This window comes from Drosophila miranda, assembly GCF_003369915.1.
Source record: "Drosophila miranda strain MSH22 chromosome Y unlocalized genomic scaffold, D.miranda_PacBio2.1 Contig_Y1_pilon, whole genome shotgun sequence".
Lineage (NCBI taxonomy): Eukaryota > Metazoa > Arthropoda > Insecta > Diptera > Drosophilidae > Drosophila > Drosophila miranda.
This window is the reverse complement of record NW_022881603.1, coordinates 11080945-11096643: the sequence shown is the minus strand read 5'-3', so window position 1 is coordinate 11096643 and position 15699 is coordinate 11080945. Positions and strand designations below refer to the sequence as shown.

The 15699-nt window shown below is 50.0% G+C and overlaps 3 protein-coding genes and 1 pseudogene across 5 annotated transcripts in view; 2 read left to right on the top strand and 2 right to left on the bottom strand.

Moving 5' to 3' along the window:
* LOC117191958 (putative helicase mov-10-B.2) overlaps nt 1-15699 on the bottom strand; it is an 83721-nt gene that overhangs the window by 839 nt on the left and 67183 nt on the right. Inside the window, exons 1-4 of one of the 3 annotated variants that reach the window (XR_004474122.1) lie at nt 2571-2680; nt 2378-2511; nt 1461-2322; nt 53-1402 (exon numbers count right to left, since the gene is read on the bottom strand). Coding sequence is in view for 2 of the 3 variants with exons in the window: in XM_033396699.1 (XP_033252590.1) it covers nt 53-1402; nt 1461-2280 (2170 nt within the window). In the remaining variant the exon portion in view is untranslated. Of the gene's footprint in view, nt 1-52; nt 1403-1460; nt 2323-2377; nt 2512-2570; nt 2685-15699 lie in introns of those variants that run through there. The other 2 variants (XM_033396699.1, XM_033396698.1) reach the window with 2 other exon arrangements.
* Nucleotides 2803-5578, top strand: LOC117190460 (annotated as a pseudogene).
* LOC117190455 (spondin-1-like) lies at nt 5551-6336 on the bottom strand. Its single transcript, XM_033395528.1, has one exon. The coding sequence runs from the start codon at nt 6334-6336 to the stop codon at nt 5551-5553; it is 786 nt and encodes a 261-aa protein (XP_033251419.1).
* Nucleotides 12397-15699, top strand: part of LOC117191962 (sphingosine-1-phosphate lyase-like) — a 31131-nt gene continuing 27828 nt past the window's right edge. The window contains exons 1-2 of the mRNA XM_033396704.1: nt 12397-12545; nt 12828-12970. Of these exons, the coding sequence (XP_033252595.1) occupies nt 12838-12970 (133 nt within the window). The 5' untranslated portion in view covers nt 12397-12545; nt 12828-12837. The remainder of the gene's footprint in view (nt 12546-12827; nt 12971-15699) is intronic.

The following is a 15699-nucleotide window of genomic DNA, read 5'->3' as shown; positions in this document are numbered from 1 at the left end:
TAAAATGGGTGGTATAGCAAAATAAATCCAAGACTGTAGTTTAAGCACTTACCCATTTCTGGGATCACTTGCTTGGCTTTAACTAAGGCTTTTTTCGGATTTGCAGTGTTCACATTTTTGCCATCTTCCAAATCGCTTATAGCCACATGTTTTACCACGAAGTGCAATGAATCTCTCTTTTTGAAGAGATACGTTTGATGTTGGATGCACTCATCAATGATGAACTTGAAGTCGGGATGATGGCGCAGAGTGACGGGATTACCAATCAGTATGAGCAGCGCCTTGGGCCGCGAAACGAGCACATTGATGCGACGCGGGTTACGCATGAACCCCATATAGCTGAACGAACGCACCAGAGTGGCAATGATGATGAGCTTCTTTCTGCCCTGATAGGTCTCCACGCTGCCAACTTCCACATTGCCGAGGCCCTGCCGCTTAAGCTTCCGAATGATTAGGTTGCCCTGAGACGTGTATGGAGCCACCACACCGATGTCTTCCTGCTTTACCTCTATATTTGGGCCGAGGCCATTTTTTATCAAGCGCTTGACGTACCAGCACAGAACCTCTGCCTCCAGCGAATTGAAGGAGCTGGTGGTGTGCTCCTCCTTTTTGGTGACTCCATGTGTGGCCTGGAAGATGATGGGGAACTGGCCATTGGGCAGCACATCCCATTCAGCGGCAAGGTTGACCTGTTCGTCCGGAGCCTTTGCGATTAGCTCTCCGCCGTAGTAGAGCTCGTTAAAAAGACGCACGATCTCGGGATGTGACCGATAGTTACGACGCAGACGCACCTGAAGGGTGCGATCGTAGTTGCCGTTCTCGTCTACCTTGTAGCAATTCGATGCCAGTAGACGCTCCATGAGAGATTGATTCAAGCCAAGGGACGCAGCCCGGCTGCTTTTGATCACTGCTCCCAGCTGCTTGTGATCTCCGGACAGAATTACATGACAATCTTTGTTCTTTTTAACACCCACAATGCCCATAATAGTCTCCGGCTCGGTGGAAGCTCCAGCCTCGTCGATGAATATGTGGGTGAAAAAGTCACCAAAGCCATCGTTAGCCAGGCGGCCGACAGTAACCAATGTGGCCACGATGATGGTATACGTAATCACATTACGCACTCGTAGATGCTTGAACAAATGGTCCGAGCAATTGGAGTTCTTCAGCAGCAAGGGCGGCACCAATTTCAGTACCTTCATGAATATGCTGCGTGAATAGTTTCGGATCAGCGGCTTTTCCCTTAAAAACATGAGCCGAAAGTTTCCTTCGATATACTCGCACAGTTTCATGGCAATCGTGTCGCAGGCCGAGTTCGAACCAGCTGTTACAAGGATGCGGCTTTGCGGTCGTCGAAGGCGCACCTGTAGAATGGCCTCCACAATGGTAGTGGTCTTGCCAGTGCCTAAATGGATAGAAGGTGTGAATTGTTTACGACTGTGGCTAGCATACCTGATGCTTACCTGGTGGTCCGAACACTATAAATTGAGCTTTGGGATTGGGTCCAGCCACAATCGTCTGCACCACCTCCAACTGTTCTTCATTGTCGCCTATGGTCTCGTTCAGCAGCGAAATATGTGCTGGAGGAGCTTGCGGGGGCGGCGGTTGGATTTGCATCCAAGATGGAAGATTGCAGTCATGCAATGAAATCTTCGAGGTTTCTATCATTGGGGTTACCCAATTCGGAAAGGGAAAGAGGTAACGACGGACACCTGGCATCTCCGGGAGCATATTGACAGCGCGGTACATAAAGCGAAACGGAATACGCGTGGAGCGGAGAATTACATGAAAGCGTTGCGACTGCAACACATTGCCGTCTGGAAGTTTTCCCCTACTGAACTTGAAGTGAACACTGGTGCGGCAGACCTGTTCCACACTGGCCACATGGGGGCGCATCGGATCTTTAAAAGGCAATTGCTCATGCGGATGTGGAAACAGGGCCGATATGAGCTCCTTTGGCAGCGGCGAGGCCATTAAACTGCACTTGGGTATCAAGACAACCTCATCGATTCCCGGGGACACCACTTCCTCGGCATTAACAGAATCTCTAGCAGAGAGAGCGACACGAAATGTATTTATATGTACTTTATGAACCGCCACATCCGGCTCGATGAGCTGCGAGTACAGCTTCATTGTAGTCACATCCTCGATAGTAAGCAGAGTCAGCATCACCGAGGACGCATTGTAAAACTCCAACTTCTCGGTGCTCAAATAATGCGCAAAGATGGCGTCATTGTCGGTCAAATCGTCGTCCATAAAATTGTTTGTCTGGGCCTGCAGCATTATCGCATTGGGTACGGCAGGTTGCGCGTAAAGCCCGATGACCTGCAAAAATTTAATGGAAAACAGTAAAATGCACTCCCTGGTACTCCTCACCTACCCGTTCTGTATCCCGATTCCCGGCATAGTTTCTCCGGCATTCGTTCCGTTTAATGGTTCCGATTTCGCTAGCTGTACCGTTTGTTTTAACCAAAAATCCACCTCGGTGCCTATATGCGACAGCTGCCGATCTAACTATAATTTGAAATTCATTATTAGCGAACTTCCACTAGTTGTGCTGCATGCTCACTTACAAGTTGCAGATTCATTCCTCTTGCGTGCATGCGTGTTGATGCCACTAAAAACAAGAATACACAAGTAAAAACAGGGACTGCGCGATAAGCATTCAGTAAAAAAAAGTTCCGTTAACTCTTAGCTCTGTCTGGTAGCTCTGCTTCGGTATTTCGAACTTTGCGGTATACGGCCACATTGCGCACTTGCTCCGCTCTCCCTCTCCAGATCATACATCTTGCGAATATCTTAGAGATGCGCAGCTTTAGCTCTAACGATTACCCAGTCGATAGTATCGAGGGCCGTTTGTTTGATCTCCTGTTGATTAACTTAACCCATTGTAGACCATTGGGTATTAAATGCACTCCAAGAATATTAAGAAACTTGAAGAACTTTAGCGCTGTTCTGGTAAAAAATATCGTTGCCCTTTTTTATGTATAGAGAAAGGACGGAGAAAAAAAACAGATAGAGAAAGTTCAGTATTATTTTCTGCGGCGTAACTCACGCTGTTCACCTGTTTAATTTGAGGGGGTTTAAGGGGGTTAAGTTTGCTGGTGTGTAATGTTTACAATGGACCAGGCCGACTCCAACGTTTAATTGAGGAAATTGAGACCAACGATGTGCCGGACGATGAGTTGGAGCAGTTCGAGGAGACGCAGCCCCTCAGGATTGTGGACATCATAGACATGGCTACAGGGGAGGCCGAAGACAGTGACCAGAACTACGACTACGAGGAGTAAGGAGCGCTAATCAAGCGCTATGTGCAGGGAGTCCAGTGCCTAGAATTCCCAGACTTCTGCACAAAGCTCGAGCCCAGCGACGAAGATGATGAAAATAATGGAGAGGAGGAAGCAGAGGAACAACCCACAGTGTCTGCGCAACGAAAACCGCCGGTGGGACAGCAGCAGGAAGGTGCTCGCTCCGGCGGTGGCGGAAATCTGGGGCGCAAGAGCCAGCTGAGCCCCGCTCTGCAAGGATTGATGGGCGAGGCGAGCCTGAGCTTCGCGTACGGTCGGTATGAGACAGCCGAACGGATTTGCATGGAGATCATCCGCCAGAACCCGCTGACCAGTGAGCCACGTTCGCCGAGATCTATGAAAATCGCGACGAGGTCAAGTTCCTGCACTTCTCCACTCTCGCGGCACACTTGAAGCCGCAGGGTCGCGACATGTGGATAAGAGTCTCTGATTTGCTGGTGCAGCAGGGCAACATGGCCCGTGCCCGTCTTATTTATACAAAGGCCATCAAAGTGCTTCCAAAAGGTTACTTGTTAAGGCTCCGAAAAGCCCAGCTGCTGGAGAAAATGGGCGAGACGAATGCGGCCATGTTCACGTACCTCAAGATGCTGCCCCTGATGCCGCCAGAGGAGTAGAGCACGTGCCTTAGCACGGCGAAGAATGTGGCTCGTTTCTTTCACGTCCTCGAGAAGCATTCGATAGCTCTCGAGGCCATGGAGGGGGCGTACAGTGGATGCGAAGCCCGCTTCAGCCTGGAGGATCTCAACATGTATCTCGAACTGTTGATTATCAACAAGCGATACTCCAAGGTGCTCAGTTGCCTCAGAGAGCGAACAAACTTTGAGCTGGAAGACGATCAGGAGGAGAGCCTGGAGATGATTTACTTTTGCGTCATACCCGACGACTACGCGCCCGAGCTGAGGGCCAAGCTATGTGTGAGTCTGATCCATCTGCGGGCCCACCACCTCTTGGGCTACCTCATCCAGAGTGTCTTCGCCAGCTAAATCGCACCAATGAGGCCATCCAATGCTACCAGAGAGTGGTCCATCTAGCCCCCGTTTGCTACGATGCCAAGTTCACGCTGTCCGCACTTCTGAAACAGCAGGGCCGGCATGAGGAGGCCGTCGAGGCCTTGGAGCAGTCTGGCGAGGTCGAGGGCCAGCCCTTGATTGCTCGCCTGCTCTACGAAAGATGCGTAATGTTGAAGCAAATCGGGCGCATCGAAGAGTTTCTGGACGTGGGATATGTTTTGCTCAGTAGACATTCCATCAAGCTGAAAAATCGCGAGGAAATGATAGCGGCGGCCAACGGCGGAAGTACCTACAACGCCGAGAGCTTAAAGGCCATTATGCAGATGCGAAGTCTGGCAGCTGGGGCAACGGGATCAACAGAGCCGGAGCTGCAGGCAAAAATACTTACTTGTTCGATTCCGAAAGAATTCCATTCAATTGAATGATCTTTAGGATCCCGGAAAGAGTGCCGCATCAGAGGCCTCCGATCTGACCATCAAGGATGAGTATGATCTGTTTCTGGACCTGATGCGCACGGCCCACACACATGGCATGAGCAGTGCCGCTGAGAAGCTCTGCTTCGCAATGGTCACCACAAAGAGGTTCACGTATTACCATTACGAGATTGAAAGGATTATGATACTGACCAGATAAACTTGTGGAACCTGATCTCCCTGCTCGTCCAGAAGGGGGAGGACATGCGGTACTGCCGCTACATAAGGCGTCTCCTGCATCGCAAGCCCCTTGTCGACCAACAGATGCGTCTCTTCCTGGGCCACTACCATCTCAACTGCAGTTCATTCAAGTACGCCCTCAACGTGTACGTGCCCATGCTGCGCGAGAATCCGGATCCCCTGGTAGCGCTTTCCATAGCCGTCGTCTTCAATCAGTTGGCCCTGCAGAAGAAGGTGCTCCGGAAGTCGGCAGCCGTAGCTCAAGCGGTGGCCTTTGCCGAGCGCTACAAAGAACTCCGGTCTGCTGGCGATGATTTCTGCGGGTGCGCTGCCCAGCAGGAAATCTTCTACAATATCGGAAGCTTCTACCATCAGGCCAATATACTCCACCTCGCAGTCGAGTTCTACGAAAAGGCCTTGGCCGTGCATCATCCACTGATTGCCGAGTATGAGGACACTCTGAGACTTCAGCACGAGACGGCCTTCAACTTGCATCTCATCTACCGCGCCAATGGCAACCCCTGGAAGGCCCGTCAGTATCTCATGCGTTACTGTGTGGTGTGATATATGTATTTAAGATGATCAATAGAAAATAGGTGAAAATATGTAATTGTGTTTATTTGAATCTCTGTGGAGACGTATATTGAGTAATTGGCGACGATGTTTGACCAAACGCTTGGGACAGGACTGGCCGCCATGCTTCGGCTCGCTTATGACAAAGCGATGGGCCTCGGAGAAGCCGAGGCCGCAGCTGACGCTACAGGCCGACCAATTTTCCCACTCGGACATGATGCAGCCTTTGGGTAGATTGCCATCCTGGTGAGCTGTGCTCGAGGCGGAGCCTGTCATGCTGCACGTGTGCAGACAGTCGTTCTCCGTAAGGAAGTTGTTCCGGTTTCCACGGCAACCGCCGTAGCTGAACGCATCGCAGCGATGGGTGTGCGGATTGAAGGCGTAGCGCTGGTAGCTGCCGCGGCAAGGACCAGAGTCCGGCTGTTGAACGCAAATGTCCTTGGCCAGCTCCATATTGATGTGGCAGTCCTGCGGGTTAACACACTCCTTCTGTTGATGCAGCTCCATTCGCTGCGTGCAGTTCTTCTTCTCGGGTCCGTTCTCCAGCAACAAGAGACGGGAGCGGATGGTCACGCCGCGACCACAGGTGGCTGAGCACGGGCTCCAATCACTCCTTTGTGTGGTGGGACAAGTCGGATCGGGCAGCTCCACTTGCTCGTAGGTGCAGTGTGGCCGCATGCACTTGTTCTTCTCCACGATGGTGATGTGCGGACAGCGCTTGCGACCCAGATGGTTGACAAAGGTGCGAATCTGCATGGTGATTCCGATTCCGCAGCTGGCAGAGGTACTGGCCATGCCGAAAACCTGGTGCGAGAACCGTCAGCGGAGCACCGGCACCAAGGAATCCAGCGGAACACCGACTGGAGACACGTTTGTGTCCAACACCAACCCCCCCCCCCCCCCCCCTCCCTCGCTTACTTATTTATTTCACTATTTATTTATTTGTTTTCTTGTTACGATTGAAGGTTTTGAGGATTACGTAGCCAGGAACTAGGTGTTTAGTGGAGTAGGGTAGTCAGATAATAAACAATCCAATTAATGTATTACCAAGTTAAGTAAATAGGGAATAGACGATGGAAAGGAGTACGTTAGGAAAATTGGTTGATGAGTGACCCGGAGATTTTTAAAGGCTCGGGAAAGACAAGGCGTAGCCCAGAGGCACAGCGCAGGTACCAGCCGTACAACATGCCGACGACTCGGTTCCAGGACGGTAAAGCCGGCAGTAGGCCGGAAGGGCCGTCGCAAGTGGCGGAAAACGTACATGCGGGGTTGTACCAGGAGGACCCAGAGGTCGGAGCGGTAGGAGGTCAACAGCGAACCCGTAAGGACCTGGTGTTACCGTCCGAGTTAAGCTCAGCCGTGAACGCAGCCTTAGCCCAAGCACAGGAGACCTACCGACCGTCGCTCGGGCAGCAAATGGAAGCGCTGAGATCGTCAATGCAAGCGGACATGCTAGAGTTCATGCGAGAGATCAACGCTGTGGTGGGTTCGTTAAAAGCGGAGCGAACGGCGAGTGATGCGAATGGAAGGAATCGGGGATCAAATGCAACCAGTCTGGGAGGAGGTCAACAGGAAGCACCCGCGAACCAGCAAGCACATCCAACGCACTTGTTCGTGAACAACCGAACATTGGAGGCCGATCAGAGGACCCAAGCCGATCAGAGACCCGTGGAGGAGTGGCTGTTCAACGGTATGGGCGCAGGAGCAAACCCTAACAGGAATCGACCGAGTTTCGGAGAGGCTAGGCAGGAGCAAGTGCAGATACGAAGATGGGGACTTAGCTTCGACGGCGATCCAAAGGGGATGCCTGTGGCGGAATTCATATTCCGGGTGAGCATCTACAGACGTCGTATCAGGTACCGTGGGCGGAGGTGTTGAAAGCCTTTCACACATTGGTCAGTGGCCACGCAAGGGATTGGTACTGGATGCATGTTCGGACGGTAGGAATGCCGGACTGGCCGAATCTGAGATATGGTCTCCAGCAGCAGTTTCAAGTTCGTCGGACAGAGTTCGAGCGAGAGCAAGAGCTCAGGGAACGCCGACAACGCCACGGGGAGTCGGCGGACCAGTACATCCAGGAGATGTTGGTGTTAAGGTCGAGATTGCTGAATCCGTTCTCGGATTATGATCTAATAAAGATCATAAAGATCAATATTAGGGATGCAATTTCGAGGGTGATTTATCCAATGCAGATACCAAATCTACAGAAGCTGCGAGAAGAGTGTGCGGACGCCGAGAAACTGCTGGCGACGCGATGGACAAGGAGCGGTCCAGACCATGGGGGTAGTAGGCGCAGGGAAGATCACAAAGTACATGAATTGGATGCGAACACTCACGACCCGGAGGAACAGACCGAGGCATTGGATGCTGTCCATAGGACAAGGGAATCCGGAGGCGACCGCACCCAGCTGAAGTGCTGGAATTGCGCTCAGCCGGGTCACACCTATTTTGAGTGTGAGTCGGCCGTGCGTAACCTGTTCTGCTACAAGTGCGGGCTGGCCGGGGTCATCCTCCCTAAATGCCCTAAATGTCGGCCGGGAAACGCGAAAAGGAGCACGACGCAATTGGAGGAGTCGAGTTCCACGTCGCCGCGAAGCAGCCAATAGATAGGCCCCCCAACGTTAAATTAGATACCCCTAAGGAAAGAAGTAGCAATAAGAATATTTACACTACCATATATAAGGTTAACCAAGCGGTATTACCCGAAGCTAGATGGTCCGAGCGCAAGCCGATAAAGGAAAGACAGCGGCAGTACGAACAGGCCAGGAATCGGATAATGGGGGACGAAGTCGATGAGAGTATCCGAACGGGAGCAGTCAGAGCACAGCGGGCTCGGGACAGGTTTCAGGGGCGCAAGAGGAGGCGGCTCCAGGTGTGTGCTGCAGTCCACTCGGCAATTCGTCAGGATGACAGGCCATTCGCACGAGTGAAGTTGGGCCCGAGGACGCTGATGGGACTACTGGATACAGGGGCATCGGTGAGCCTTCTGGGGATTCTCTGATAGGAGAATTGGAGCTGAAACTTCAAGACATAAAGAAATTCTCAGTACAAACAGCGGGCGGCACTCCTCATAAAATACTGGGACATGTGTCGACGGTAATGACGTATGGAGGCCAGAAGCAGACTATGGAGTTGTTCCTGTGTCCCTCGCTGAAACAACCGCTGTACCTAGGGGTCGATTTCTGGCGGAAGTTTGGTCTGGCTCCGCATATAGTTGGCTTAGAACGACACAAGGAATTAGCCGAAATTGATGCTTAGGTGCTGACTAGGAGTAGACCAACGGAACCGCACGAGTTGACGCACACGCAGCAGACACGTCTGGACCAGGTGAAGAACAACTTCAGGGCATTCGACACACATGGTTTGGGAAGAACGACGCTCGAAAGGCTCGAAATTCAATTAATCGAGGGAGCCGTACCCGTAAAGGAGCGATTCTACCCGATATCTCCCGCGGTGCAAGAGCTGTTGTTTGCCGAGGTGGACGAAATGTTGCGTCTCGGAGTCATCGAAACCAGCGAGAGCCCGTGGAGCATTTTGGCAGATAGATCTGGAGCCTGAAAGTCGGCCGTACACAGCATTCACGGTGCCGGGCAGACCACTCTATCAATTTAAATCGATGCCCTTCGGGTTGTGCAATGCAGCCCAACGGCTGTGTCGGTTGATGGATCGAGTAATTCCACAACGACTCTGAAGCCATGTCTCTGTATACTTAGACGATCTACTAGTTATTTCCCGGACGTTTGATGAGCATATACACCTGTTAGAGGAAGTGGCCAAGTGTCTCAAGGAGGCAAACCTGACAATTGGAAGAAAAAAATCGAAATTCGGCTATAAATATTTAAAGTATTTAGGGTACATCGTAGGCGACGGCGCACTTAGGACAGATCCGGAGAAAGTACAGGCGATCACCCAAATACCAATGCCAAGGAACGTGAGACAAATCCGGAGATGTTTGGGGACAGCTGGCTGGTATCGGCGAAATTTCTCGGCACTCTCGGCTCCTCTGAAAGACTGTCTGAAAGGAAAAGGGCAATTTAAGCTGACGGAGGAGGCAGGAAAATCGTTCGAGGAGCTCAAAAAAGCACTTACCAGCGCCCCCGTGCTACATCACCCAGACTTTAAGAACCACTTCTTCATCCAGTGTGATGCGAGTCACGTGGGGATTGGAGCAGTTCTCTTCCAGAGGGATGATGAAGGAGCAGAGCACCCGATCGCATTCTTTTCGGCGAAGCTAAGAGGGGCACAGCTCAACTATAGCGTACCCGAGAAGGAGTGTCTGGCGGCGGTAAGAGCCATAGAGAAGTTCCGTGCATACGTAGAACTGACGCCATTAACGGTGATAACAGATCACGCGAGTTTGCAGTGGCTCATGCGATTCAAAGCACTGGATGGGAGGCTAGCCAGGTGGTCGTTGGCTCTCCAGGCTTATGACTTCGAAATCGAGCATCGCAAAGGAAAGGAAAATATCGTCGCCGATATGCTGTCACGTCCCTTTGACGTTGACGCTATCGCCTTCCTGAAGTTCGACACCACAGCCTTCGAGGATGAAGAATACCGAAGAAAAATCGAGTCGGTCCAGAGCGATGAGGATGAGTTCCCAGACCTGAAGGTGGAGGAAGGACTGCTGTTTAAGCGCACACAATTTGGCCGGCCGGAATTAGAGGAGTTTTCGTGGAAGCTATGGATCCCGGAAGCCCTGACGAGCACACTGATCCAACAGGCTCACGACAGCGATGTGGCAATGCATGGAGGAATCGCGAGGACACTGGGACGGCTGCGACAGTTCTATTATTGGCCCCGGATGATCGTGCAGGTGAAGGCATATGTGGCTGATTGTGACACCTGCAAAGAAACAAAACATTCAACACAGGTTCACCGTCCACTCATGGGGGCCGAACCCAGAACCGAGAGGACGATTCAAAAACTGTACCTGGATTTCCTGGGTCCATATCCGAGGACTCGAAGTGGCAATGTAGTCATACTAATAGTCCTCGATCACATGTCCAGATATGTCTGGTTGATGGCTTTGCCTAAGGCGACGTCTTCGGCCGTGATCCGATTCTTGCACGCCGAGGTCTCGCGCAGTTTGGCGTGCCTGAAATAGTGCATACCGATAATGGAAAGCAGTTTGTGTCAGCTGAATTCTCTCAATTCCTGGATAGGAGAAGCATAACGCACCTGAAGTCGGGGAACTATGCACCGCAGGCGAACGCGGCCGAACGAGTGAACAAGACTGTACTGGCAGCAATAAGGACATATGCTAGTGAGGATCACACGCGCTGGGACGAGAAGCTGACGGAGATCCAGTGTGTGGCTAGGAGCGTTATACACACGGGTATCGGGACGTCGCCATACTTTGTGTTGTTTGGGCAGCACATGTTTACTAGCGACCGAGATTATAAATTGGCACGCAGACTGGGCGCCGTAAATGATGCACAAATGTCCCCCTTGGCGAGGAGTGACAAGATGGAAATAGTCCGAGATGAGGTCCGAGGAAACTCTCATGAAGCCTACAACAGAGCGAAGAACAGGTATAATCGAAAAGCTCGAGAAATTAGGTACTCACCGGGTCAGGAGATATATAAGCGGAATTTCGTGTTGAGCAAATTTAAAGACAACATCAACGCGAAGTTCAGCCCAAAATACGTCAAGTGCCGAGTTATCCGGAGTATGGGCAACAGTCTGTACGAGCTGGAGACGTTGCAAGGCTCACGTATTGGGGTGTTTCACGCAAAGGATCTGAAGCAGTAGCCCAGGCATCTCAGTCGATGGAGCCAGAGACTCTCAATCTCAGTGTGTGGGCGATGGCCTACGTTTGGGGCCCCTTAATTGAAAAAGCCCGCCTGCTTGGCACTCCCGTTTCGGCGGAGTAATCCTGGAAACGGTAGTGTGGTGTTATGGGCGGTTTTGGAGAGAGCCGATAGGTATCAGGGCTGGAGAAGAAAGAGACAGCGGCATCTATAGTGGAACCTGGGAAGCAGTGGCAGAGTTGCGTGGGAGAAAAGGAAACGGGGCGAGGAAGAAAAAAGGGAGGTTTTCCGGTGGAGAATAGTGGAGGCCGCAAAATTGGTGATCGTGGAGACGACGATCCCACCAAGACATCAGCGGCAGGCATCAACATCAGCGGAAGCGGCGGACATCGGCAGAAGCAGCACGGTACTGGCCAGGCCGAAAACCTGATGCGAGAACCGTCAGCGGAGCACCGGCACCAAGGAATCCAGCGGAACACCGACTGGAGACACGTTTGTGTCCCCACATAACCCCGTCCACTGGCTTATCGGGTCGGAAACACCCCTGACTTCACCGTGAGCTAGCTGGGAACGATAGGCCAGGGTGGCAAAGAGGCGGATCATAGCAAGATATCGTGGTATTTTTATATGAACAAATTAAGGATGGGGTGGACCCACAAGAGCAATTATTTGTACTATTATTGGTAATATTTTCAGCGGTTTAACTCAAATTGTTATCCAATTGAAATAAATGAGGCTCACGGGCGCTAAGTTCATTTTTTTCATTGGTATGTTTGCAGTATTTCTGTGGGTCAGACGGTCACACTGCAGCTCTCCTGCAACGAAAAAATTAGCCGTAAATTTGAATGGTCTATAAAAAAGGGTATGGACAACAGGCAAAAACAGCCAATGCCAATTGCAATGTTCGTAGGAAATGCACCTCTCGTGTGAGGGCAATCGGCTTTGTTTCTTCAAGGTATATTGGGCCAATGGGGTGGATTTTACCTTAATCCGTTGGATTTTCTAGGCCGTTCTAGCTGTTGAACACACCCTCTTTTTTCTTCCATTATGTGGAAAGTGAGTAGTAAATGTGTAGTAACCGTGTAAGTTTTCTCTCCAACGATTTTTTCTGGTAAACAGCGGTGAACGCGCGGGCAAAAGGAAAATCCATTTGTTTACACAGTTGATTTCCTTTTTTTTCAATTGTAAACCTTTGTTGCGAAAACAACGATAAAGTTAATTGCATTATAACAAGCCTGATTACAGATTACAGAGGTGAGTAACCGACAACGCACCAGCCGCCTCATCAAACACTTAGCCGAGCCTTTGTTTTCATTGCGTGCCTGCATCAGCTGGTGCAATAATATAGCATAGTGGCGTATCGTATCAACTAAATTCGAGAGATACTACATGCCCAGACCTTTATCAGCGTTTAGTCGACCACTTTGTAGCCCACATTCACGCTTCGAATCAGTTATTTGCCAGAGGCGTGCGCGTGCGGCAGTGTTTGGCTCTTACTCTCCGGAACGCAAAATCCATAACCGATTCTCATTTCAGCAGCGGAAAGATGCGCCCGTTTTCCGGCAACGATTGCATCAATCGCGCCTTCGGTGCCCGGGAGCCCTGGCAGGTGGCCAGCATCACCGCCACCACAGTGCTCGGCGGTGTCTGGCTCTGGACGTTTGTCTGTCAGAATGAAAGTGAGTTTCCACTGAGAGAGAGGTCTTCTCAAAATACATCACTATCTACAAGTAGGCACTCGTAGGCAAAAGTCAGGCCACCTAGTGTCTGTCGATTCCTTTCACGCCGTTGTCAGCGGCGTCATAAATTATAATCCATCAAACAATCTTATCTGCCACGGCTTGCACTTTCCTACGCAGCCCACCAAGGAAATACCCAGCCTAGCCGGCCCATTTTTGTAGTTTGACTCAAGAAATCGAAATCGGTACTTATGTATACCCATGTACTATGTACTTTGTGCCTTATATAATAGAGTTCGAGTGCCATGCACCCGTTGTGTGCCCTTCCTGAACTTTTGCGTTTAATCTGGGAACAGATTACAATAGATTAGAAACCAAATTTATATATACACAACAATTTATATATAGCCAAACGGCATAGCTTCTGGCTTTGATAAGAATATCCGCTAATCCGCTAGTTGGAATTTAGTTTTCAATGGGCTCTCCCTTGTAGCTCCTTTATCAGTCAGGTGGCACCTGTTTGGAAGCACAAGAGATTTCTTATGACTAATCCCCTAAATGGAAAACGTTCTACGAATTCCAAAATTGGAATTACAATCGGTTTTCTAAAGCAACCAGTTGGAACCCGAATTCTTGGAAAAAGTTCCTTTCCGTTCGGCAACTTCGCACAAGACCTGTGTAACGGTTGCGGTTGGACAATACCGATTCAAAATAGGTTATCGCTATGGTGCTCGGATATCGCATGCAATAACCTTGGGCCAATTATCGCTGCAGGGCATAGTATAGTTGGGGTGGGTGCAAGCAAGCTCGAGGTAGGGAACAGCTGAGCTGAGCTGCCGTAAGTGCTGTGCAGCGCATCGCAACGGAGCTTTCGAAGCCGAGCTTTAAGATCGGTAAGCTCTTATTTAAGCAGTGCAAAAGCACCAGAACGTTCTCTTTCGAAAATTTGAATCTGTGCAGCCGGTGGCTATCTCCGCGTCGGTAGCAAATATATACCTAAATCGACCACGTGTAAGCCCAAAAGAAAAGAAAAGTAACCCAAATAAGTGCCACAAAGACAAACCGAAAAGAAATAAAACGGAACGGGGAAAATCCCACACGGTGGGCGCGCCGCAAAAATCGGGCGAAAATTAATAACCGTGCGCCGAGAAAACTGGCAAGAAACTACCCTGGCGAAAAGTGCATATTTGCCTCGCCTCGCCAGCAAGTGTTGTTCTTGTTGCAAACCCGTGCGTCCCGCAGCTCTGCCAGGAGAACCCAACGCTCGTGTCTCCGTGGAAAAGTCCGAAAAACTGGTATGTTAAAGTGCCCTGTAGGGAAAAGTTAGATTTTTTTCTTAGCCCTCGTGGTTTTGGTTCTGTTTCGCCCATAGGGCCCTGGCCCGAGCGGTAGCCACCCGGCTCTCCCAAAGTTCTGCCCCACCCACACCAAACTCCCACCCTTGACGGGAGTACTCTTCGGAGTCGACCTTGGTGTGGGGCCGAGATTTTTTTTTCCCTTTTGGAGTCGTTGAAGCATCCACCTGCCCGGCGACATAACCTCCACCGGCCATAACCCTTGCGCCATATCTAACGCACGCGCATAGAGGGCATAGAGGGCATAGAGATCACCCCCCCCTATGCGCCGCTAACTCGCTGTCTGCGACGGCCTAGAAGACGCCGCCACGGATCCGGACCCAGATTTCGTAGCATAGTGTAGTTTTAATTGTAATTTTTTTTTTTTTTTGTTCCTTCTGAGCACTTATATGACTATGTAACTTTCCTTAACTCTGCGTCACAGTCCTACCTCGATAGGCGGGAATGTGAAAGTTCCCAAAACGGAATTTATTTTTTTGCGGGTTGGAGACCGAAAAACTTAATCATAAAGTAACAGACTACAAAAAAAAAAAAAAAACCTTTTTCATACCCTCCTATTTACTAATCCCCCTCCGCCCTGGGCACACATTAACATGGTTTCCACAGCTCCACAACGAAAGGCGCCTTTCAGCGAGGGACCACTGTATTAAAGCCGTAAGTTACCCAATTTCAATTTTCTCCTTTGCGCCTGTCTTCGTCAAAATCTAAAACGCATGCGCAGCGGCCAGCCGCTGCTGATAAGAGAGCGCAACGCTTGCGTTCCACACGCTCGAAGCTTTTCGGTCTTTTCGGTGCCCATTCTGCTAAGCTTGCCTTGCTCGCATTACCTGCATTCTTTTAATGCATGGAAACGTAGCCAAGCCATACACTAACCAACATAGAAAAAAAATCTCCTCAACCCGGAAAAAAAAAAATAAATTTATAATGTTTAATTAAATTTCGTTTTGGCTCACCATTGCTGATCGCTGGTATGACCCCCGCTGCTTTTGAAAATTTTTTTGATTTTTATTTTTTTTCCTTTATACATACCTAATTTACTTATTTCGAATATCCTATATTATATTCCTATCTTTTCTATTTATACTCCACCGTTTATATATACCTATATCTATAAATTTTTTTTCCTCCTTAGGGATTAAGCCTCCTATTTTTTTTTCATTCCACTAAAATTTTTTTTTGAGTTGCCTGCTGATTGTAGTTCAATACTTGTGTTATTTTTGGAAGTGAAACTTGGTGGTTTGCTAGTTTTTGATTGAAGCAACATGTCTATGATGAAGTACAACGAAATATATTGAATGTTATTAGCAATGAACATGGAGTAGACTTATAATTTCCAAGGGACAGGGTGACGTAATGGGGTAGGGTAAGAATTTT